This window comes from Rosa rugosa, chromosome 2, assembly GCF_958449725.1.
Source record: "Rosa rugosa chromosome 2, drRosRugo1.1, whole genome shotgun sequence".
Taxonomy (NCBI): Eukaryota; Viridiplantae; Streptophyta; class Magnoliopsida; order Rosales; family Rosaceae; genus Rosa; species Rosa rugosa.
In genome coordinates, this window is record NC_084821.1 from 34,704,419 (window position 1) to 34,728,377 (window position 23,959).

General features: G+C 37.7%; 4 protein-coding genes and 1 long non-coding RNA gene across 13 annotated transcripts; 3 read left to right on the plus strand and 2 right to left on the minus strand.

Moving 5' to 3' along the window:
• Nucleotides 1-295: 295 nt before the first annotated feature.
• Nucleotides 296-1,997, plus strand: LOC133733692 (uncharacterized). The gene is made up of 2 exons (XR_009857841.1): nt 296-1,415; nt 1,472-1,997. It is a non-coding gene; the product is annotated as an uncharacterized LOC133733692 (long non-coding RNA).
• A 1,412-nt stretch (nt 1,998-3,409) lies between these two features.
• Nucleotides 3,410-6,150, minus strand: LOC133734191 (uncharacterized). Of its 8 annotated transcripts, none has more exons than XR_009858134.1 (7): nt 5,555-6,136; nt 5,158-5,229; nt 4,997-5,065; nt 4,789-4,831; nt 4,498-4,598; nt 3,740-3,762; nt 3,410-3,660 (listed from the first exon to the last, which is right to left on the minus strand). XR_009858134.1 is itself a non-coding variant. In XM_062161827.1 (6 exons), the coding sequence occupies exons 1-6, from the start codon at nt 5,668-5,670 to the stop codon at nt 3,615-3,617; spliced, it is 369 nt and encodes a 122-aa protein (XP_062017811.1). In that variant the 5' UTR covers nt 5,671-6,142; the 3' UTR covers nt 3,410-3,614. The 8 variants fall into 8 exon arrangements, 4 of the variants coding, with proteins under 4 accessions (XP_062017811.1, XP_062017812.1, XP_062017814.1 ...); XR_009858135.1 differs by having other exon boundaries at nt 3,740-3,759; nt 4,496-4,598; XR_009858133.1 differs by having other exon boundaries at nt 3,410-3,759; nt 4,496-4,598.
• A 2,702-nt stretch (nt 6,151-8,852) lies between these two features.
• On the minus strand, nt 8,853-15,921 carry LOC133732331 (uncharacterized). Of its 2 annotated transcripts, none has more exons than XM_062159858.1 (7): nt 15,584-15,919; nt 15,443-15,492; nt 15,242-15,304; nt 14,369-14,617; nt 13,910-14,071; nt 11,877-11,966; nt 8,853-9,230 (listed from the first exon to the last, which is right to left on the minus strand). In XM_062159858.1, the coding sequence occupies exons 1-7, from the start codon at nt 15,832-15,834 to the stop codon at nt 9,037-9,039; spliced, it is 1,059 nt and encodes a 352-aa protein (XP_062015842.1). In that variant the 5' UTR covers nt 15,835-15,919; the 3' UTR covers nt 8,853-9,036. The 2 variants fall into 2 exon arrangements, with proteins under 2 accessions (XP_062015842.1, XP_062015843.1); XM_062159859.1 differs by lacking the exon at nt 8,853-9,230 and adding an exon at nt 9,258-10,975 and having other exon boundaries at nt 15,584-15,921.
• A 1,303-nt stretch (nt 15,922-17,224) lies between these two features.
• LOC133730671 (uncharacterized) lies at nt 17,225-18,250 on the plus strand. Its single transcript, XM_062158221.1, has 3 exons — nt 17,225-17,294; nt 17,415-17,599; nt 17,696-18,250. The coding sequence occupies exons 1-3, from the start codon at nt 17,225-17,227 to the stop codon at nt 18,248-18,250; spliced, it is 810 nt and encodes a 269-aa protein (XP_062014205.1).
• A 1,867-nt stretch (nt 18,251-20,117) lies between these two features.
• LOC133730672 (uncharacterized) lies at nt 20,118-20,783 on the plus strand. Its single transcript, XM_062158222.1, has one exon. It carries the CDS (start codon nt 20,118-20,120, stop codon nt 20,781-20,783), a length of 666 nt encoding a protein of 221 aa, XP_062014206.1.
• Nucleotides 20,784-23,959: the final 3,176 nt, after the last annotated feature.

Sequence of the window (23,959 nt, forward strand, 5' to 3'; positions counted from 1 at the left end):
CCTTGTGCTTGCACATTTATTCTACACTTGATTCGTGCACTTGCGAGTACTAAATTAAAATTGACAACATCACATTTATAAATCTATTACAGAATTTTCCCTGTTTTATACCTCAGCTGACATCAGGTGGTGGGAGTTTCCAGAAATTCGACGAATTAAAGTCGTCCTGTAATCCAACAGGAGAAGGAAAGCATGGTCAGAGGGGTTCCTCCTGACTTGGATATTTTAAAATATGTTAGCATGGCCAAAGAGCAACAAATTTAAAACAGAAAATTGTTACAGATCCAATTAGGGGTGGGCACTTGAACCCGGAAAACCGAATCCGACCCGGACCCGTCCCGAAAATTGCCGGGACGGGACGGTTTCAAAACTTAATTTTTCACTGTTTGGGCCCGTCCCGTTTTAACGGGACGGGCTTCGGTTTGGGTCGCTGGAATCCCGCAAAGACCCGTCCCGTCCCGAAGTATTAAAACTCATTTTGTTTATTTGTTTTTTAGTTTGACACTTTGACCTAGCAGATAACTCTCGACCTCTTGTTCATTCCTCTCGACCTCTCGTTCTATCGTTCACAATCCACAAGCCAGTGAGACACCGATCAACAATAACCGAGTGAGACACCGATCAATTCACCTCCATCAAGGCACAAGACCGAGTGATCTGCAATTCACCTCTATCAATTCAGCTCATAAGCATCACCGACACCGAGAGTCTGAGAGTGAAGCTGTGGTGGCGGACGCGATATGAGACAGTGAGACACCAATCGATTGCAATTTCCCAAAGTTCCTGGTCAGCAATTTCAGTTCACCGATCGAATATCTGGGATCGATTGCTCTCCAGCCTCTCCTTTGCACTCCAGCCTCTCCTCCTTTGCTCTCTTCCATATTCTGGCCTTCTGGGTTCTATTCTTCAACCTTCAGTCGAAGTCTTGCTTGGACGCTTGGTAAGTTGCTGCTTTGCTGGGTATTTATTTATTCTGGGTTGCTCTTGTTTTGCCGTTTTGGATGATAATTTACCAGTGATCTAATGTTCTTACAGTTTCTGCTTAGTAATGATCTGAAAGTAACTTTGTAATATCTGAATTTATTTTTCAAAAGTTTGAGAATGATTACTGTGATGTGATGAATTTTGATATATGCTGGTAACTCGATCTGTAAACCTTCATATAGGGATAGCTTCGTTCTCTGTTTGATTACTCATATTCATAAACTTTTTTCTGAAATCAATTGTCATGATATTGTGTATGGATATTTCAACAAAGTTCATGGACAATCAAAGCAAGAAAATCATACACAAGTTGCTAACTTTGATGGATCATAGAGATTTTTGATTCTGAAAACTTATCCATTTTTGATTCTGTACTAATTCTGTACTAATGTGTTTCTTTTGAGTGAGATTCTTATATTAATTAATAGGAGGTGTGGTGTACTAATGTGTTTCTTTTGAGTGAGATTCTTATATTAATTAATAGGAGGTGTGGTGTACTAATGTGTTTCTTTTGAGTGAGATTCTTATATTAATTAATAGGAGGTGTGGAACTGTGAATACCATATATCGATGTGTTTTGGAAATGGAATTTTATTAGAAGCTAAATTATTGGAGGTGTTATGTTGGTGTTATGTATTTAATTGCAGTTGCAATATTAGTTCTAAGAAACAATTAATGAGATATCATGATTCATGGCAGTTTATGAAGACGTTGAGCAAGGTATGAACTGTTGTAGTTTTTACATGTGTTTGACTGTTTTCAGTATTTCCAGTGCATTGGCATTTACTAACTCTTTTTTTTTTTAGAGCATGAAAGCACTGCATCTAGCAAAACCAATGTATGTCCAGCTCCAAATCCAAGAGCAAAAGGCAAGGGAAAGCTTGGGGCAGCTAGTAATGTGATAGATGTTTGAACTTTGTTCAATTCCTTTTAGTTGTGTGCACATTTTCAATGAAGTGGCAGATTGTGAACTGTAATGGATTATTAAATTATGCAGATTTGGTCTTCTTTCAGTTCTTTGAGTTGTAGCTTGCTTTGGTAATTGGTACTTTGGTCCATTTTGTTTAGCTTATTATATCATGTTTTTCTTCTTGTTTAGCTTTAGTTGCAGCTAGCTTTAATGGAAATGTAGAAATGCATTAGCTTTAGTTGCAGCTTGCTTTGATACTTTGGTCTTTGAGTTGCAGCTTGCTTTAATGGAAATGTAGAAATGCAAAACAGGGAAATTGCAGAAATTGCAGGAGAATTTTTTTTTTTTTTTTTTTTTTTTTTTTTTCGGGATGTCCCGGTCCCGTTCGGGTTCGGGATGGTCGGGATCAATTCTCAAAAAGTGCCCGACCCGTCCCGTCCCGTCCTGAATTTTATTTCCGGGTCCGGGACCGGGATCACCACAATTTCGTCCCGTCCCGTCCCATGCCCAGCCCTAGATCCAATACCTGCTCGTGTGAGGAGGTTGTGGGGGGAAACATGCCATTTACGAGAGCATGAAGGGAGGAATATGTCTTTGCGTCAACACGACGGTTCACAACAATCTCACCCTGCATACCCAAATCATCAGAAAAAAAAAAGTTGGAGAATTTGACATAGATACATTACAGATTTCAATATAACTGCTAAGTTGTCATGAAGGTCTTAATTACCTTAGGATTAATGATGAAGATTTTACCCAACGGGATTCCAACCTTAAGGTAGCTGAATTCATAAGTATCTCTGTTTCCAAAACCAGCAAAGAACGGGCTGCAATCAGAAGGGAACAACGATTTGATATCCTGAAAAAAAAAAAAAAAACTAGGAAAATATAAGATATTCAAACGAAACGAATGGTGCAACTAAAATATTACCAACAAACATTCTAAAAGCTCACAGACTGATCAATTAATCAACAATTATCAGCAAATAATCATACTACATAGGTATTATTAAAATAAGCAAAAATTTTATCAGAAAACCACATTGCAAAGATATGCAAGCAAGAAAAATCTTATGGAACAAATTACACCATCAGGAATCACTACTACAAAAATTGAATCAAACAACGGCTAAAAACCGTCGTCTGATATGGAGGCAAACCGTCGTATATCGAGGCGCCGTCTGATGAAGGTCGATTGTAGGGAACCGTCGTATAAAGGGCTCGGCAGCCTGTCGACAGCATTAGCTGTTGCGTGACTATTCTTTAAAAGACGGGCGACTTTAGAAACTGTTGTGTGATTGCAATTCAGAGGTCGCTTTATTTTATGCCCGTTGTGTGACTTTCATTCAGACGATAGTTTTTCAAAGTTTCCATGATCTATTTTAAATTCAGACGACAGTTTTTATTTTTGGGTCATTGTGAATATTGTGCACATACGACAATTTTTTTGTGGTTATTGTTGTCCTAATAGAATGATTCAATGCATTGTATATGCTGAAACTGAAATAAAAAATTATCAAATTAACAGTAGCTTATCAATATATAGAAGAAATTGTTATAATCCATATCATGCACCAAAATAGATTGTGCAAAGGTAATCTTTCATCTACAAAAGGAGTACATCTAATACTACTCTCCTAGCAATATACATCCAGAAATTTACTTAAGAAGTCTAGCTTTGCAAGCTTTGCTGCTCTCATGGCCTCATTGGAGTCTAACTTTAGAAGCTTCTGTAGGAGCTTTTTGCTCTCTTTCTGTAGTTCCAACTGCATATGGATCAATAGTTCACTGAGGGGTACACATGCCAAAACAGAAACACTGCAATTCAATTATACCCTTTCTCACCAGTCAATGCTAGGATCATGTACCTGAGATTAGAAAAAAGGAAACAACATATACTTAATTATTCACATATGTGGTCAATGAAATACTGAATTTATACATGTTCTCATCATTTAGGAAAGGAAATGCGTCATTTAGGAAAGGAAACAACAAACTGGACTATATCTAAAGCTTCTTTAAGTGCTCCATGTTTCACCAAATTCAAGGGAACAACAAATAGCCGTAATGCATGCATCATTTGGAATGACGTAATTCCTACAAGCGCTAACTCATCACATGAATGTGGAAGCTAAGATACGCAAAGTAGCTACTTTATCAAAAAGATCACTGCCTCCAATATGCATTGCCAATGACAATACTTGAGCAAATCTTGAATAATTGACAATACTATAATTTTGGAACACAAAGGATCCAAAACACACCAGAGCACAAACAAGTCCACTGATGTGAGCCATGTCACAAAGCAAAAGCAGTAACCAAACTCGTTTTGTAAACAAAAATCATTCCAATTTCCCAAGAACAAGTAATATCAGAGCACCTTAGCTCTAAAGTTCTAAGATTATGAACAGATATGTACATACCCAACAACTTACTTCTTTGACCTGAAGATTTAGTATATGCTTAACTACCAAGAAAAGACCAGTAAGCTAACTATTCAAATGTTTGTATCACACTAGAACAATTTTGACTCATAAATCACTAATGCTATACGTACTTCACATCATGGAAACCTTATCTAGCTAGAGAGTTGTGAGACGTACCAAATGCTATGATGGTGCAGGACACTAATGTACCAATAGCACCGAACATTACAATAGTAATGAAATTACGAAAAAAAAACTGCTTCTTTTTCACCTGAAACCTGGTACAAATATCAAAGACCAAAGCATGAATGATAAGCCCAGAAGAAATACTAATAACCTAATGAAGTAGTCAACAATATAAGAAGAACGAGGATAAATGACAAATGGAACAAAGCTAACTACTACTGATGCAAATAGAACTAAAATCGAGCACAGAAAAAGGTCAATTCCATGAAATGTAAAACCCACCTTCCTTACGAACGACACCCCAAGCCTTTCCATGCCTACCATCCTGTCAAAATTGAAAAACCAGCATAAACCCTAAACCCTTAAACAATCAAGAAAATGCAAAACAAAATCCACTCCCACATTACACACAAGCAATCAAATTCAAAACCAGAAGATTCAAACCAATCTCAAATCCCTATCATTTCTCAAAACCCAGCAATAAACAAACCTTGTAAAGATTGATTTTGGTGATCTGATACGAGACGCGGGGCCAGTCAGGTTATTGCCTCTAACATCACTGAGAATAAAAGAAAACTTCAATACCAACATAAACACAAAAAGAACACAAAGAAACCAAAACTGGTTGAAATACAGAAGGAAAATACTTACAAGTACCACAGACCAGTTAATTGACACATATCAGGGGACAGTGCTCCAGTCAAAGAGTTGCCTCGCAATCCACTGTAAACTCAAATTCCAACCAAGAGAATCAGAAATATAGAGGACTTTTACCAAATACAGTAAAGTAGCTACAAAACAAAGGATTGTAAATAATCTACTGAATCAAAAACACACATGAAAGCAAGAACAAATGCAATACACAGAAATTCATGGAGTATTTGTTTCAAGTACTCACAGAGATATAACAGTTACAGACCATCAGTTACAGTTCATGATTTGACAAAAACAATGAAGCAAATGAAAGTAGACAAGTAAGAAATGAGAACCCAGAAGAGAGAGAGAGAGAGAGAGAGAGAGAGAGAGAGATACGAGAGATTATTAATACCTAGTAGTGGGGCATCGGAAGGGGAGGTTGAAGCGACAAAAAGAGGGAGTCCGATTAACTGAGAAACTGAGAGAGCCATAATAAGGCCGGAAACTAAGAGATGAAAGTTGGCTCATCTCTATTTCGGTATCAATCACACTATCCCTTTTGCTTCGAATGGATTCGATTCACTACCAACCTTTGTCTTTCTTTTCAGTATTCACATGAGCGCCTCCGCTGCTCTCGACCAAATCAGATTTCTCCTCCGCCGTCAACCAGAGCTCTGATTCTGATCTTCGGACCCTCCACTTTGAGCCCGATGACCTCCCTCTTGGTCTTCTTACTGCAACAAACAAATAATCGCATCAGAAATCAAAATTCCCAAAATTCAGGAAATCAAGGTCTAGGTGTAGGTTTTGGATCCGATGAATTTGGTGTCAGTGTAGAACAAAGGTCTTGGATCCGATGGACTTCAAGTGTAGGTTTTGGTTTTGGGGAGACGCTGTTGGGAGAGTGAGGAGGTTTGAGTTCTTCGTTATTTTTTTTTTCTAAAAGTGTTTCATGCCCGGCCTACATTAATTTGGACAAGCCCTCTCAATTTGGACAACGACTCACACAACAGAATTTTATAAAAATGTGGTATGTATGCGGCCATTTGAAATTTAGGAGATCAATTTGACTTCCCTCTTTGGGAAGTTGGAGAAAAATGGTGGTGGGAAATCTCCCTCCTTTCTGTCAAACATATTGATTAGACCACAATTTTATTATTTTTCATGTATGATCAATAGATGTTGGGGGAAAAATTTGGGGTTTGAGATGGGGTTTGGCACCACTTACATGGTGGGAAACTTGCCGCTCAACGGTTTTGTCCTTAAACGCCTTCTGAACTAATTCATAAGCCCATATCAGACGACATATTTTATAAAAACGACATCCGAAAAAATAAAAATTAATCAGACGACGGAAAAGTATGATGCGTCGTGTGAAAGGTGTTGTTTGATTCGATTTTTGTAGTAGTGATTTCTCCTTCATTTAGATTTAAGGATGCCAGCTGCTCAGATGTTGGAGAGGTTGCCCTTTCTGTTTTCTTCATCCCCTTCAGTGTAAGCAATGTTACTACTATCCACACCAACCGCGCTCTCTCTGAAGCATTCTCAACTTCAGGACTTCCACTATCATTCAGATTTGGTTGCATAGCCTTCTGGGAATTGTTCTCCTGAAACGGAAAGGCCAGAGTTTCCAGCTTCCACTAGGGGTAACACTTGCTTTTGATGGATCTCCTGTAATGGTTTTTCTCAACTTGGTCAACAGCTATCAAGCCTCTAGGCCCTCAAATATTTGTCTTTTCCAAATGAAAACATTTATAAAACAGTAGAAGCAGCTACATTCTAGGAAATATGATGGCCATTAATTCTGACAACAAGCAGCTAAGACAAGCCTATAGAGGTACATTTATTAGGATCCAGATTTCGGCATCAAAATGCCTGGGGAGCAGTATCAGATCCCATCCCATACTTCATATAGCAAGTGTTTGCATACAGATAGCTTTGCATGAAGAAACGTGTGCAACTTTTTACATTTTTGTACCAAAAAGCAATGAGATCTTTCCAATTTGCATAATATTGCAATTCAGGCAATAAGTCTAACTACGAAGTCAATTATTACCAACCAGATTCCATGGACAGTCATTTTACTCCGACATGGAATATATCGTTCTCTACACACTAATGGAAAAAGATAAATATAGTCTATTTTAACGTATAATACACACACACGTGCGCGCACACTATAGCATTTTAGCGCATGAAAATCCTGAAAATAAGCATATCATACAAGCATAAATCCTAGTTTCTGACCTTAGTTAGGAGATAAAGATTGGTAATTCTAAATCATGTAAGTGATTGAGTTCCCTATTGCTTTCTAACTTGGGTTTTTGGTTGGAGCAGTATCTACAGTTCTTTGGTTATAACAATGTAGCATATAGTAGTATGTTACATGATCTGACTTCAATAATAACAATAGCATAGGTAAAATGAGAGATGAAAGATACGTTATCTAATCTACTATAGCTATAGTTATAGGGGAGTCATTCTAATAAGAACCACTAAAATGAGAACTAGTTAAGGACTTATGTGTTAATCCCACTTTTCGATCACATTTTCCCAAGTCAACCATTAGATATTTAGATATTTATGTGTAGATCATTTATGCAATTTTTCAACCAAATTGAAAATTGTTGAGACATTCATAATCGTGATTTATCAGTTATGAACATGAGCGGTTCATGTTTGACAAGTTTGATCGTCCATTGATTTGATCTAGTTCGATATCTTAACGATTAGTGATTTGGAAGAAAATTTTCAGTAGTGATATTTTCCTGCATACATAAACATTCAACGGTTGATTTGCCGTAATGTAATCGTAAAGTGGGTCTTCTAAACTGTTAACTAGAAAGTCTTCAACTAGTCCTCATTAGAAGGGCTCCCATAACTAGATATATGATGCATAATAGTTAATTGCAGCTGATCAAGTTCTTTCTTTGATCAAAGTAAAATCAATAACAAATTGTGCCACTTTATACACCTGCACAAGGAAAAATGAACTTACATAATTGATAAAGTACCGAACAATATTGTATTTTGTTGTTTCATTAATGGTTAAGGCATGAGGGCAGTCGTTTTAGCCCTTCCTAAAACAAAAAAAAACAAATCAACCGAACCAGTATCTTGATTAGATCCCGTAAAATAGATTGATCATGCTGAATTCCAGTGCAGATTAAGTTAGAAACAAAAATATAAGATATTGATGATAGTGTTAACAAAATTTAAAGGTTGATGATTAGTATAACTTACAAAACATTTTATTGAATGGTTACCATTTATTGACATCAGTACTCAAATATTAATGTGGAAGGAGATTCAAAACTTCTTATGGACTGTGTTCAAGGAAGATGTCAAATACCATGGAGGATCAAGATGCTGGTAAATGAATCAGGTAGCTTGCACAGCAGTTCGATTCAATAAGCAAACTTTGTAGCAGATTGTTTGGCTTCTTTAGCACAGAATGCCTAGAATAATCTGATATGATTTTTCTGTTTACCCCTTTCCGTGTCCTCAGCGTTCCATTTAGATCAGTTGGGAGGAGATGTTTGTAAATGTTTTGTTGTTTAGTTTTGTTTGTTATTTTTGTCAGAAAAAAAAAAAAAAAAAACGTTTATGGTGAAAGAAATGTAGGAAATTCAAAAGTTTCACACATTAATTTTAATTTTTTTTCTTTTCAAATGGTACTGTAGACAGAAAGTGATTAGTAGGACAACAAAAACAAGGAAGTTTTAGGATTTCATTAATACTTGTAGTAAGGTATATTTAGCTAAATGCACAGAAAACAACTGCTGATTCAGAGTTGAATGAAGGACTTTACGCTCAGAAATTGCATACAAAGGGCAAGGTCCATAAAAAGAAAATGAAGTAAGGGATTATAATATTAGCAAAAAAAAAATGTCACTATTCGTCCCCACCCCAAGCATCATCTTTCAATTTTTGTCGCGTGACTATGCGGCTCCTTCGATCATTTTCCTGTTTCTTCAAGTCTCTGGACCCGAAGGCAGTTGAAGGTAATTTCAATCCCATTCCATGTGCAATGAGCCTCTGGGCAGTTCTTGCTGATGTTTGTGGCCTTTGCCGAGGAGGCTCCAGATCTAAAATGAATTATACAATGCATGAATATCAACAGTATATGGACAATCAGACCAAATAAATATTACATGTACAAGCTCAGGTACATTGCTGATGTTCTTTTATTTGGTTGTGTATCCAAAACCAGGTCATTTCAGGTATTCATTCAACTATCATTCCAATATCAACCATGTATTATTATAAAATCTAAGCCCCAAAAGAACATCATTTTAAACACAATTATATCAACACGAAAAGCAAAAGCAGAGGATCCTACTTCAATTTAGATAGCCATCAAACACAGAGATATAGTTTTCCCTTATCCTTGAGATCTTCACAACAGAATATAAATATACTGCCAACTGAAGGTCTTTCAATTTTAAACATGGGTGAACCCTAAGTTGCAAGTAGTCTCAAGGATATCTATCTAATTAATAAGTTAACTCTTTTCTCATTACCCAATTAATTCTTTCTCCTTTCTCCTTTCTCCTTCCTCCACCTCAGATTGAAGTAGTAATATTTCCTTGGTTAAAGTAACAGTATCAGAAAAAGGATGTTAGAGAATTTCTTACTAGCTTGAATTAACTAATATTCTTTTCTTTCTCTTTAATCATTGTTTTCTACTGTAAATATGCTCTGAAGCCGCCATTATTCATGCTCCTCCATAGTCCATACTTAACCGCTAACCTATGCAGACCTCATCTTGAAATTCAAGAGTATAAGTGAAGCTCTAATGGCAGTACCAAGGGGTTTTCCTGATATTATATGGGTTTTCCTGATATTATATAGAGATATTTAATATTTCACTTCATGCGAGCTTGCTTGATTTAGTTGGGATGTCTGTTTTCCTAATATTCTTATAACTTTCTTGTTGGCTTTATTTGGTAATTGGGCATGAATTGCCTACTATACAAATAGGCCTTATGGTTACCTAATAGACTACACTTGTATATCCAATATTTTGGGATATCTTCACAGATCTTACCTCCAAATCAGTGAAATCAGTCACTGTTTGGTCGTCTAATGTACGCAGAGTTTGCAGACAAAAACAATGTTGTATAAAACTGAAATGGTGATGTTGGTAATCAAAAGGCTAACTAATGTTCAATTTAGCTGACTTTTTGCAGGAATGATCCTTGGATGAGGACCTCGAAGATAGATATTCTGGTCATTAAAAAGAGGATGTCCTCTTTAGAAGGGGTCCGGTACATGCATAACACATTATTCACATATACATGCATCAGGAAATTGTTCTCTCTTTTTTGGAAAGAAACAGGCTAGGTGGACAAGGAGTCCTCAGCTAGCAAACATACTTAGAGGAACAGACAAACTCAACAGCCAGCAAGCCAGCCTAGACAGAGAACCCTAGACTACAATTGCTCTGCAATCTAGCAAATTAAAGGAAAGAGTAATCCTTAAACTCCCCAGAAACAGATGCCCATAGAGAAGCCCAGAATCCAACTCTATCCCAAAGTTCTTCCAACTCTGCACCACTATAGACTTCAAAGATCCTTTAATTTCTTTTTATCCATACCATACAAATCAGAGCAAACAAACCGCAACCCCATAGGCCTTTGGCCTTTTTCCTTTGCCAAAAGCACGAGGCTTTTGACTTGACAAATCAAACTTCCATTCTGAGATTGCCTAAATCACCCCTGCCTCCCTAAATAGCTTTTGCCATAAAAATAAGACAAAATCTGATCAGAAGTCCCCTGAAACTTGCACAAAATGCTCTGGTGAAGGGATCCAACAGCAGCTTGGTTTCCTCCTTTAAAGAATAACGCAAGTATTCACCAGAAATTTATTAGGAATTAGAATTTTTTCTTTTTTAGAGAATATTAGGAATTAGAAATTCTAATCTATGACTATCTTGTTAGGTATGATGCCCTAGAGCCCAAAGGCAAGTAATCAAATGAAGAATACAAATTTCTTAGAAAATTATTTTGTGTCTACTTTCCCGCTATGGGAAACTTTGGTCTGAAGCCAATTATGAATTTGAAGCACTTGGAGAGAATCTAAATCATTTGTGGAGGAGGTTCAAGATTCTATTTCTTTAATTTATCATAAAAACCTACCATGTGTTCCTTAATAAATGTTCACATTCTTCTGACATTTCCAGCAACGCTACATTTTTCTGTTATCTCTTCAACTGAGTTTCGAATAATGCAAGTTGCTAATCACCTATTTGATTGATATCTCTATCCACAGACTGTGTACAGATTCACCAATGACTTGCATTAAAATTTGACGAAACCCTAAACTGGAGGAGATAATTCAGTGATGAATCCACCTAACTTCTGACTTTACAAAGAATATACAGCAGGAAATAAAATTTACTTGCTTATGCTGATTTTATACTATCAATTTCCTGAAGTTTTATTTCCAAATGACTGTCAAAAGAAAGTGATCAGTAGGACAACAAAATCAAAAGTTTGGGCCTTTCATTAATACTTGTAGGGAACATATACTTTAGCTAAATACACAAAAAATCAACAGCTATTCACAGAGATGAATAAGTTCCCTTGAAGACCCTATTTAAACTTCTCAGATTTAAAATTCATTTACTAGGAAAACCACTTGTGGATCCTGGGTAAAAGTCCTGTGTAAGGTGTATGTGCAAGAGAACGTGGACAAAGGGTAAAACTTAAAAAGTTACTTTGCTATGTTACCTTTTGGTGAAATTGAACTCAGAAGGGTATCATCCTCATCAAGCACTCGAACTGTCATAGAACATTGAATATGACTACGAGCCTCAAGTGCTGCAAAATTCACCAGGTAATTCAAATAATTGTAAAGCAAAACTCAAGCAGACAACAAATCACAATAATGCTTGAATAAGCTTACAAATAATGCTTCAAGGTAGTCCAACTGCCAAACGGATAAAAAAGCATAAAAAAAGAAACTCCGACAAAAATGCCAACAAACTAAAAACAGAAAAACATGTAGTTTCCAGATCTTTGTGCGGTCTAAAGACCATCTGACCCATATTAGAAATGGAATGGGGACATCTATTGTTCCACAAAGTTCGTCCATTTTAAAGACCACTTGACCCAAACAGTGAAATAAAGACGTAAAGGGCCATAAGCTCGTGAGAATCTGGGTCCATTAGCAAGAACCCTGCTTTTCGTAATAACCCAAACGGCGCGACAAAAGACTTCAGGAGCCAAAGTTCCTCCACCCCCACCTTTGTAGTCTTACAAAATTTCTTCTATGTCTTTCCTTTCAGAGCACTCAAATCCAGCCAACACACTCCAAACCCAAAGAACTTTGGCTTGACGAGGAAAGAATATGGGAAACAAAGAAAGAAAGAGAAAAAAATAAATAAATAAAAAATAAAAATCCTCCCTCTTGGGTCTCCCAATTCACCCCAGCCACTGCCCACTTCTAGTCCTTCTATGAAGTTCCTCTTTCTTCTGCCATTGAATATTCTACAATGAAACCTTGTATTGCCACCACCTTTTTTCTAGCCAAACCTGATTGAAGTCTTTGCGTCAAAAAAAAAAAAGAAAGAAAAGAAACTTCTCCAAAGCTCAGGTCGTCCAATGGCCCCAAAATTTTATGCACCTCCTCGTATCAGCAGTCAAACCTCTTTCCATATCTTCCGTCCGACTCTTTTAAGTATAGCTTCCACCTGGTTCTTCTCCCTCTAAACATCACTAATTGTTTCCCTGCCCCAATCTTTTAAATTTTTCTATCAAACTCCTTATTTCCTCATCAATTACCAGCTATGAAAACTTGTTCAGCCCACCACTACCTGGAAGTTTTCTTTAAAGCAGGGTACTCCAATCACATATGGACAAACATCCAGTAAAACCAGGCAATGAAGCAATGATCTGATGTGACTCTAGTAAGGGCTAAGCTCACTGCCTTACATTTGAATATCCTCCCATCCATAGAAAATAAGAAATTCCAACATTTCAGATTTTCATTTCTTTAAAAGGAGGGTGCCCCAATCCAATAAACCCGGGCAATGATCTGATGTGACTCGAATAAGGGCTAAGCTCCCTGCCTAACATTTGAGAAGTTATCCTCCCATCGGTAGAAACATGTAGAAATTCCAACAAATTCTCCCAACATGTAGAAATTCCAACAAGCCCTACCAACATGTAGAAATTGCAACAACCTACTCACAACTACTTTCATTCAAAGCAAACCAACCCCCCACACAAATATAAACAGGCAAGTTCTCCTGACTTCTCCTACATCACTGTCATCTATCCTTTTCTTCCATCTGGTTTATATTTTGATCAAATTAAATATTGATCCCTGTGCTACACATTCAGCTTTTTGGTCATGGTGTTTCTGAATGTTCTAGTCTTGGGCACCAATGACCAAAAAAAAAAAAAAAAAAGTCTTGGGCACCAATGCCAAATTCATCAACTTGCAGTTAAAAAGCACATGAAACACCTGTATGCCATGACTCAAATCAGGCCAGTCATTCGGCTAAGGAAAAAAGACGAAAGGAACTGTGCACAAGGCCACTCGTATGTAATTTGTAATGGCAATTTTACGGAATTTGGCACTACTGACCAAGATTGAAAACAGTTGGAACTTGGAAGCACTGACTAAAATGCTAAATTGGTTGCACAGGGACCAAATAGAAATTTAACTAAAACACATGAGACCAAAAGTTATTTAACCCTATATGTATTCTCACAAAAGCCAAAAGTAATAACTTCAAAAACTAAATAATTGCACTTACCAATCGCTGGTGTTCTGAAAATGGCAAGGGCAACCGTATCATTAACCCAGCGAATAACAACTCCATGATCTCTGAAGTCCTCAAAAAGATTCTCCAACTCTATTGTCTTAGTACTTGGTGGAAAGTCAGCTAAAACAAGAATGTGACGTGTGCCATATTTTGCTGAAGTCAGAAGAACAATCTTTAGTTTCTGCATACTATGTGAGATAAAATTTATACACCTAATGACCTAAAACATCTAGATGCTCTTCAATACAGCTCAGAATTAAAAAACAGCTCGATTCTATCATATGATAAACTAGCTTAAATAAGTTCTGTGTGCAATCAACATGAAGATTACTATATGGCATTAATTATTCTTTTTTGCTTCACTAGTAAGTTTTAATACGTGAAGTGAAAAAAATTATGACCCTGCAAACTTACAATGCGGTGACTTGAAAAGTGGAAAGATTAACTTACAGTTTCTTGTTTCTTCACTGCCCTCTAAATTATGGCCCTCATTTTCTTCCTCCAAGCTATCATTATCAACTACAATCTTACTAGATATTTGATCACTGTACAGTTCACGTTTCTTGTATGCAAATGTTCCTCTTCCACGCCGCTTAGGGGTTTGAACTTTGGTATCTTCCAAAGAAAGTTTTGATACTCCGGGCAAAGATTGTGAGGAGAGTAATTCATCAGGTGTGCAGTCTGCAATAGCTTCCCAATCTGTAGTTGCAAAATAACAAATTGATCATAATTGTGCTATAATTACTTGAAAATAGGAGAAACCAAAACCTTACTGGATATAAGAGAGCATAAAAGTACCCAAAAGACCACCATGGCACTAACAATGGCAGTTGCAATAAAGTCTTGCGGAATGCCGAAGGGAATCTCATAGAAGGGTGGGATTAGTTATTTGATAAAGCAATGGTATTATATTTGATTAACAATTTTTCCCCTTGTATAATTCTCAGTATCTATATACTGATTTCTCTACTTTTTGTTCTCAAAGTGAATATAACCAGCACCTATGTTTACCTTGTCTTCAAGATAGTACTCCTCAGACCAACTAAGCACAATTGGGTTCACCTTTTTCTTTTAAGGTGCTTTACGACACCCATGTTTTACCCATCCATTAACAGATGGTTTGAAACAAACCCTAAAAGCTTAACAACTAGATTGAATGCAATTCCTAAGTAAAGCTCCAACAATTCAAATTTATGCCAATTGATTAAACAATTCCAATTTGCCTCTCCCACAAAGGCAGAACGATCAGACACTAGTTATTCGCCACAAAATACTACAATTGACCCTCATACAAAGTAAAACACAAAAGAAACAGAGAGGTACCATCATCCGAAGACCCATTGCAAGAAGAAGAACCCTGCGATTTCGTTGAGTTTTCAACATGTCCTTGACAAATAGAACAAAAGCTCATTAAGTATTCCGATGCGATCGCAATTCGAGTAAATGTAAATGAGTTCTGATAATGCAATATGATCAGCTTTTTTGGTTAACTAAACAGAGGACAAAATGGAAAAGAAACAGTACCATCTATTGAATGCTTTCCAGGCATCGAGCTCTGCTCCTCTGTAGCAACACTGAAATCAAATCATAATTTAAGTCCGGACTTTTTCTTTTCCTGCAATTATTGGCAACTAAACACGAAATCAAAGAAAAAAGAGCGAGTACCCAGAAGAGGAAGAGTGACGAAGCTTGATGAGGGAGGCGCGAGACTGAAGGTCGTCAGCTTTGAGAGAGAAGCCCTTGGAGGAGTAGAGCTTGGCCAAGTCGCAGAGAGCAGAGGCCAACTCAGGAGAGTCTTTGTTTTCGAGATTGGAGATTACCGATTCCAAAAGAGCTATGGCTGCGTCGGTGTCTCCTGCTGTTACAAGATCTTCCACCGCCTCACTCCAGTTGTCTTCTTCTTCTGCTCTCGCCATTAGAGTTTCACTTCTGTTTGCTCCACAAAACTCAGCAGTTCATGTCGCGTCTTTTATCATCGACAGAGGAGCAGCAAATAAAAATCCCATTTGTATGTATATTTAGAAAGGGATAAATAAGGGGCAAATTAGGGGTTACATTAAATATACATATTTTTTTTGTTATTGAAAAAAATATTGATTAAAAATTATCTTATGGATGATTCTAGTTCAACATCCAAATTTGATATTTAAACTTCTCTTACTTGTTAAACCTTCCATTCACTTTTTTGAATACTTAAAAAACTAAGTGCACCTCCCTAATTTTACCAAACCACCCTTGAACAATCAAATCTGTATTTTCAATAAAAAAAATTTAGGGAAATGATGGAAAATGTCACTTTAGAGAGTGAAATGATAAAAATGTCACATAGTTTCCCACTTGATAAAAAGGTTCATTGTGAATTGTTACTAATATTAATTTAGTACTTATGATTAATCAGGTGATGTTAAAAAAAAGGTCAGTTTTTAATTTTTTTGATTTCGATTCTGTCCCTAAGGTAATAAACTATTATAACCTTCCATTTCAAAATCTGCGAGCTCAAATTTTCTCTCTCTTTTGATTCGATTTGATCGGAGATCTCTTTCCGAGTTTCTTTCTTCTCCGCCGACAGCTTCCGATTTGCTTTGTGCCTCAGCGACGATCTGAAATCTCACTTTTGAGTGGTTTTGGAGCTTCCGCAGCTCTTCTCTTTTTCTCGATCTCTGGTTTCATCGCTCTTCGTCTTGATCATGTTACTGTCTTCTTCTTCTTCGTCGACTCAGTCCTTAGTTACAGTCTCTCTCTTTCTTCCTCTCTCTGGTTTTCTCTGATTTGATCGGTTAGCCTTCTCTCTGTGAATTTGTTCATTTTGGATTTTGCAGTGTATTGTTGTTGTTTGTGTTAACTTCTATGTTCATGATGTTTTGTGCTATTGCGGTACTATATGTGTTCTATACTTTGATTATTTATCAGTGACATGGCCAGTTACATTTTTAATACTGCTGTTTTGTTCAGGAATTATCATTGATTTTGCGAGTATGATGTTGTTCTTCTGTTCAGGCATTAACAGTGACTTTGGCAGTGATCTGTTTGTGTTATTCTGTTGATTCCTTAGTAGTGACATGGCCAGTTACATTTATAATATTGTTCTTTTGTTCAGGAATTATAAGTGACTTTGCTAGTAACACGTTTAATATTGTTCTTCTGTTCAAGCATTAATAGTTACTTTGGCAGTGACTTGTTTTTGTTGATTCTGTTGATTTCCTTAGTAGTGACATGGCTAGTGATTTGTTTTATTTTTGTGCAATTGTTATGGATACTAGCTATGTTGTCAAGTTTATTTATTCTGGTGAAGTAGTGACAGTTCCAATGTTGCAGAATTGGTCGTTTCTTGACCTATGTAATTCTATACGCTCTCGTTTTCCTGATTTGATTCAAGGTAAGTTTATGTTGAGGTACATTATTCCTCCGGATTCTACTTCATGCTTCCTAGAGAATGAAGTTGATATGAGAATGATTTTTAGGAATTTGGTTCATTACAATTCTGATTTTGTTGAAGTGTTTGTGATTGCTTTGCCTTCGAGTAGTGAAAGTGTGGTGAGTAATACAGTGTGTGAGGATTCTAATACCATGCTTGAGGAGAATGATTATTTGGGGTGTTATAGGGCAGAGGCACCGAAGAGTTATATGACAAAAGGTTGGGAGAGTTATATTCATTCTGAAGGCCAAAAGTTTGAGGGTGGGGTTGTTGAGTTTAGGGATAAGCTGCGTAAGTATGCCATAGAAATTGGCTTTTCATATGAGTTTGTTAGAAATGACAAGGTTCGTGTTATTGCTCAGTGTTCTAAGAAACATTCTCAGGGCTGCAATTGGCTTGTGAAGGCTCATTTATGCAGGGCTAATGGTTTCTTTATGATTAAAAGGTTGGTTAATGTTCGCACATGTCATGGTGTGATTCGTTTGCAGAAGAGTAAGATGATGGGATCCAAGGTTGTCAAGTCTATTGTTCTTGATAAGATTCGTGTCAATCCAAACAAAAAGGCAATTGATATAGTTGATGAGATCAAGAGTCATTATGGTTTGGATGTTGCTTATCGCACAGTTTGGTATGGTACAGAGTTGGCAAAAACAGCCCTACATGGTGATGAAGCTGATTCTTATGCTCAACTATTTTGGTTCAGTGAGTGTGTTATGAAGTCAAACCCCGACTCTAGGATAGTGATTGAGTTTCATCGAGAAACACACAGGTTTCAGCGTATGTTTGTGACCTATGGTGCATGGATGAAGGGTTTTCAATCTTGTAGACCTATTCTTTTCATTGATGCTACATTCATTACCAACAAGTACAAGGGGCAGATCATTGCTGCATCGGCAAAGGACGCCAATCAAGGTTGAATCCCTTTCATTATTTCTAGTTTTGTATTTTTCTTGTTTCTCTATTTCTTGCCATGTTCTATTTTTTGTAATGTAAGTGACATGGTCAGTTTCATAGCTATTGACATGGTCAGTTACATGTTCATTGACATTGACATGTTGTTGCCTCTGAAAATCACCTCGGCCTAGATAGCCGAGAGATCAAGGAACAAATGTCCTTCTCGATGAATATATTGCGGGGCGTGCCAGCACACGGTCAAAAGGCCAAGTGTGCAATTGTAGATGTAGTAGATGAAGTGCGCGTGTTCTGACTTATCAAGCAATTGTTGGCCGAGGAAGGAACTTATTCTCGGCCGATAGATCGCTACCTTTGGATCAAGGACTTGATGGCTGAAGGTCGGGTGAATTGGGTGTGGTTATGAGAGTATGAGTGAATACGAATTGTCTGGTCACATGCATGGCTTAAGTCAATTGGATCCAAGTAATAACAAGTAACAGTAAAAGTGAACTCGTAACTAATGAAATCTTCAATATTGATAGCTACTATGCGACTACGAACAGTAAATAACATGATCAAACAAATAAAGCATAAAGCAAATAACAAAGACAATAATGACGAAACTGAAATCTGGAATGGCTGAAAATTATTAATTATTGTTTGGAAGAAAACAAAGAAAACAATTCAAAATCGATACTAGGCTACAAGGAAAGTAAAGTAACTGAAATTGTAACTAGCAGAGCAAACTAACTAATGAACATACGGAAATTCTACCTAAGCAAAAGGTAAAACGAAAGAGAAAAGCTTGATGGCTTGAGTTTATGGAGTTGTGTGTGTCATGTCTTCTGTCGATGCTTCTATTTATATTGGCTGCTCTGTGACTTGAACTGATCTCTTGGCGCTTTGAAGTTGAGTAGAATTCGGCCTCCTCTTGGCTCAATGACTCTATCTTGATTTGGCTCCAATACTTATCGTCGGCTGACTTGACGCTGGGTTCTATCTTGATCGGCTCTGATGGTCGTCATCAACAGCTGTAATTAATCTTGAAGTAGACTATCTTGGATTGAACTCTCCTTATCGGCTGGCGAACTTCAATTCGATTGAAATACTAACTTGATCAAATTTCATCTTTATCGCTTATCGGCCCCTCTGACTATTGATGACTATGGGCCGGCTGATAACCAAAGGCCTAGCTTTGTCTGACTCGTCTTGGACCAATTGAACTGTCCAATTATTCATTGGCCAACATTTCTGGCTATCGGCCCCCAATTACTTGTTGAGCGGCTCATTGTAATTCGAAATCATTCAATAACTATATGTAGTTATGTACATTGGCTATGTCTGAGTGGACATGCAAATGTGGGTACAAACACATGTCCAGTGACTTAAATGTCCTGTGATTTGAATGACATGTCCCTGGCTATGTCACTGTCAAGTAATGTGCAGTTATGTCAGCGACATGGTCAGTGACATGACAGTGACATGATATTGTTTTTCTGTTCAGGTTTGTATCCAGTTGCTTATGCTATTGTGGATTCTGAAAATGAGAGTAATTGGAGATTTTTTCTTGAGGTTTTGGCTGAAGAGTTGGCAAAACACCCTATGAGGAGGGTGACGTTCATTTCTGATCGTCATGTTGGGCTTGTTAGTGCTTTCCCTAGAGTGTTTCCTAATAATCCACATGGGTTTTGTTTTAGACACCTGATGTCTAACCTTTCTGACAAATTTCCAGCTGAATCTTACCTCAAGGATCGGATTCCTTACTTGTTTATGTGTTGTGCTTATTCTCACACACCGGAGATGTATGAGTTCAACATGGAAATCTTGAGGAGTGAAGGCGATGACATAGTTGCTCAATTTCTAGAGGATCTCCCCAAGGAGAACTAGTGTATGGCTTACTTTAATGGCGAAAGATTTGGTGAAATGACAAATAACTTGGCTGAGTCTTTCAACAATTGGGTGTTGCCTTTGAAGAGTCTTCCTATTCTTGATATTAATGATGGGATTAGAGTGAAGTCCATGGTGTCAATTGTTTCTCGGAAGGAGGATGGGCAGGAATGGTTCTCTGAGTTGTGCCCGATGATTGAAAAGAAGCTGAATGAGAATTTGGAAGTGGGAAGACATTGGAGAGTGAGCAGGTCTGATACCTATGTGTATGAAGTTCACTGCCAAAAGTACAATAGCATGGTAAATTTGAAAACTCGCTTTTGTTCGTGTGGAGAATGGCAGCTGTACGGCTTCCCATGTTCCCAGGCCCTTATAGTTATCCAACATCATGGTTCTTCTCACTATTCGTATGTCAATGAGCTGTACAAGGTGGAGAAATATCGAGAAACTTATTCTTTTCCAATTAATCTTCTTCCCTCTATTTCGAAGCCAGTGCGTGATTTTGGTAGAGATGTGGTGATATTGCAGCCACCTTTGACTAGAATACCACCTGGAAGGCCAAGAAAGAAGAGGTTCAGAAAAAGGAGCGAGAAAACCAGGGTGATCAAGTGTGGTAGGTGTGAAAAATGTGATGGTCACAACAGAAAGAGTTGTACAGCTCCAATATAGGTTCAAGTCTGCCTACATGGCTTTAACAGTGACGTACATAGTGACATAGCAAGTGACTCCAATACAGTTTGAAATTTTGTTTTGGTTTTTCATTTTTTTCAATAAATGATGAGAGGTGCTTGTAAGGTGCTTACATGTACAGTGACATAACCGTTTTCTTTAGATTTACATTGACTTGTCCATTGACATTAGTTTTTAGTCATATTGGCAGTGACTTGTTCAATGACTTGTAGTTGGATCGCTACATATTGATTTGATCATTGGCAGCGGAACGCCATCGTTGGGTGCAGTGGCACGCTGCAAATGTTAATGAAAAATAAAAAAAGAAGTATCCGCAAAAAATTTGGTTGGTTAATGGGCAGCGGTGCAGCGACACGCTGCAAACTAAAATCGAAATATCATTTTGGCTGTGACTTCTCTAGTGACTTAGAGTTTTAAAGTTTCTTGGCCAGTAACTTTACTTGATTTTTACAGTGACTTGGTCAGTTACTTGAGTTTTACTGTAACTTGCATAGTGACTTGGCCAATGACATTCAGTTTTCCTGTTACTTGGCCACTACTTACCCAGCATAAGGGATTCATAAAACATGGCACCTCCAGACCCTGTGATTCTTTGTCCAATAGTTGATCAGTCAACAGAATCCCATAGCATTCTATGCAGTTGCTTGCAATAGGTTCATTCATGATCATGTCCTTCAAATTCTGTCTGGGGTACCTCTGCTCCATAGCGCCTACCTACCCAGAAGAACACTCTACACAAAATGAATAGTATAAGTAACATGTACTGTGATATGCAGTTACTTGACAATGACATGGCCAGTGACTTCACTTGCCCAGCTATTTGGCCAGTGACTTCGCCAGCTACATGGACAGTGACTTCGCTAAGGACTTCACATGTCCAGCTACATGTACAGTTACATAAACAGTGACCTTGCCAGCTACATGAACAAAGACTTGGCCAGTTACTTAGCCAATTACATGAGCAGTGACTTGGCCAGTGACAATATGTTTAAAATAGAATTTTAACTTAATTAAAGTATTACCCTGATGGTGCATTTTGCCAGTATCTCTACACTCTCCTCTTGGTTTCCTGGTCCATATAATTGTACACTTTGCTCTTCTCCCAGTCTACGACCTCAGGAGGGATCTGTTTTTCTTCTGGCTCTTCATTGATGTGTGCTTGTTCCTCAGCGTCCATCTCTCTTATCGCTTTCAGAACGTCCTCTGGTAAACAGTCCAAATTCTGTTGTGCTTGCAGCTCTTCTAGTTTTTTATGTTCAGCAGGTTGCAGTTTTTGAGAGGCCTTCTTCTGCTTTTGTTTTTCTTTCTTTTCAGCATCTCTCAATCTCTCTTGCATCTCCTTTGCTTTTTTCTCTCCTTTTGCTTTCACATCCCCCCTACTAGTAAATGTTGTCCTTTTTCTGTGTTCTTTTCCTATTCTTCAATCTCACGACATATGAGTAGAGACCCATTGATGATACCGTTTCACCGGAATGTTGCTCTATAAGGTGCATTGTTAACTCGCCCTTTTCGTTCTCCTCTGGTGTCTTCTGCTCTTTCTCTTGGCTCAACGTACGAAGTGGAAAGGCATGCGCAGCTATAGGACTTTTCACTATCTGAAACATGTCAGGTTGTTTTTCCATTTCTTCGACTGTGAGTATGCGAACTGTAGGGCTCTGGAACAGCGAGTCCTTGTGTGATGGAGGTGTCGATTGACTTTCTTCTGCCACTGTCCAGGGAGGTGGAGATTGAGCTGCTGCGACTGCAGATTCTTTGACTGTGAAGATCCCTTGGGATTGACCTTCCTCAACAATCGATTGATCTTTCTTTTCTGTGTTCTCAGCAGCCTTAGATGCAGCTGCATTTGATTCATTATTTTCTTCTGTTGAGTTAGGTGGTGGGGAGCTGTGCTGTTGAGTTGCTGTTGAGGTGTGAGTCTTTGGGGTCAATATTGGCTCCAATTTCTTGACTTTTGCCTCTAACTCCTTCACCAATGATGCAAGGCAGAAATTCTCTGTCACAAGTGTAGCATTTCTTTCCTCCAGATTCACCTTGTCCTCTGTGAATTTCCTTAGTTTCAGTCCCTCTTCCTTTAGTTTTTTCTGCAAATTATCTTTCTCCACAGTCAGACATCTTATCTCCTCCTCCTTTTTCTGAAGCTGTTTCCTGTTCAGCCACCTCAACTTCTAGGTTATCCTTTTCCTTTTCAGAATTCTCATCATCATCTCCTTTTTCCTCTCATTCATTTGAACTATTCTCCTCTTCCTCGGATTCTAATTCATCTTTATCCTCCTTCAGCTTTTCAAAGATTTTCTAAAAGAAACATATTCCATATGTCAGTGACATGATATGTGACATGACCAATGACGTACATGTTTACAACAATTATAAAGGCCAGTGACATAAAGTGTGACTTGGTCATTGACATTCAGTGTGACAGTGACTTTTAATCAAGATAGTGACTTTGGCCAGTGACAACTTCATTGACAGAGAACAACTTACAATTAGTTTTTTCAAGCTGTTAAAGCTTGTCCAATTCTGTATCAGCCTCTGGATGTCCTATTTTCCCATCTCATGCTCTTCCTTTTCCCTTCTACATATTGGCTTGATTTTTCCAGTCTTTTGACAGAACCAATACTGCATACACAAAAAAAAAAAAAAAAAATTAGTCATAACAACTTAGCCAGTGATAATCAATTTGAAATTCAACTCTGCCAGTGACATGCAGTTTGACTTGACCAGTGACATTTCAGTCTGACAGTAACTTACCAGTATTATTAGAACGCAGCCCCCCGTATTACCATATGAGCTGCTTGAGTTCTTCTTTTTCAAAGTCTTTATAGACTTTTTTAAGAAGCTTCCAACTTCCTTTGCCCAGTCATAAGATCCAATCTGATCCAAATTTTCGCATGCTTTGACGTAGTCCCATGAAATTGTTCCCCATGCGTTTGGGAACAAAAACTTGATTGACAAGTCCAGCAAGATTAACCTTGCCACATTTTTGTCCTTCTTCTCAATCCCTTCCTCTGTTGTTGGCTTTTCTTTGATGGCACCTTGCAGAGCTTTCTTCACAGCTTTCTTGTTAATTCTCGCTTTCTTTGGAAAAACTTCTCTACAAATTCGGACTGATATGCACCTTCAAAAGTTTTTGGTACCAACTCACCTTTTGCTGGCAG

Coding starts and splice junctions, on each gene's coding strand:
- LOC133730671 (XM_062158221.1), top strand. CDS start 17,225: ATGTTGCAGAATTGGTCGTTTCTTGACCTATGTAATTCTATACGCTCT. Junction 17,295..17,414: donor TTTTCCTGATTTGATTCAAG/GTAAGTTTATGT, acceptor ATTTTGTTGAAG/TGTTTGTGATTGCTTTGCCT. Junction 17,600..17,695: donor GCCAAAAGTTTGAGGGTGGG/GTTGTTGAGTTT, acceptor GTTATTGCTCAG/TGTTCTAAGAAACATTCTCA.
- LOC133732331 (XM_062159858.1), bottom strand. CDS start 15,834: ATGGCGAGAGCAGAAGAAGAAGACAACTGGAGTGAGGCGGTGGAAGAT. Junction 14,072..14,368: donor CAGTGAAGAAACAAGAAACT/GTAAGTTAATCT, acceptor TTCTGACTTCAG/CAAAATATGGCACACGTCAC. Junction 11,967..13,909: donor TTTCAGAACACCAGCGATTG/GTAAGTGCAATT, acceptor TGAATTTTGCAG/CACTTGAGGCTCGTAGTCAT.
- LOC133730672 (XM_062158222.1), top strand. CDS start 20,118: ATGGCTTACTTTAATGGCGAAAGATTTGGTGAAATGACAAATAACTTG.
- LOC133734191 (XM_062161827.1), bottom strand. CDS start 5,670: ATGAGCCAACTTTCATCTCTTAGTTTCCGGCCTTATTATGGCTCTCTC. Junction 5,230..5,554: donor TTCCGATGCCCCACTACTAG/GTATTAATAATC, acceptor TTGAGTTTACAG/TGGATTGCGAGGCAACTCTT. Junction 3,763..4,788: donor GGGTGTCGTTCGTAAGGAAG/GTGGGTTTTACA, acceptor TTCTAATCTCAG/GTACATGATCCTAGCATTGA.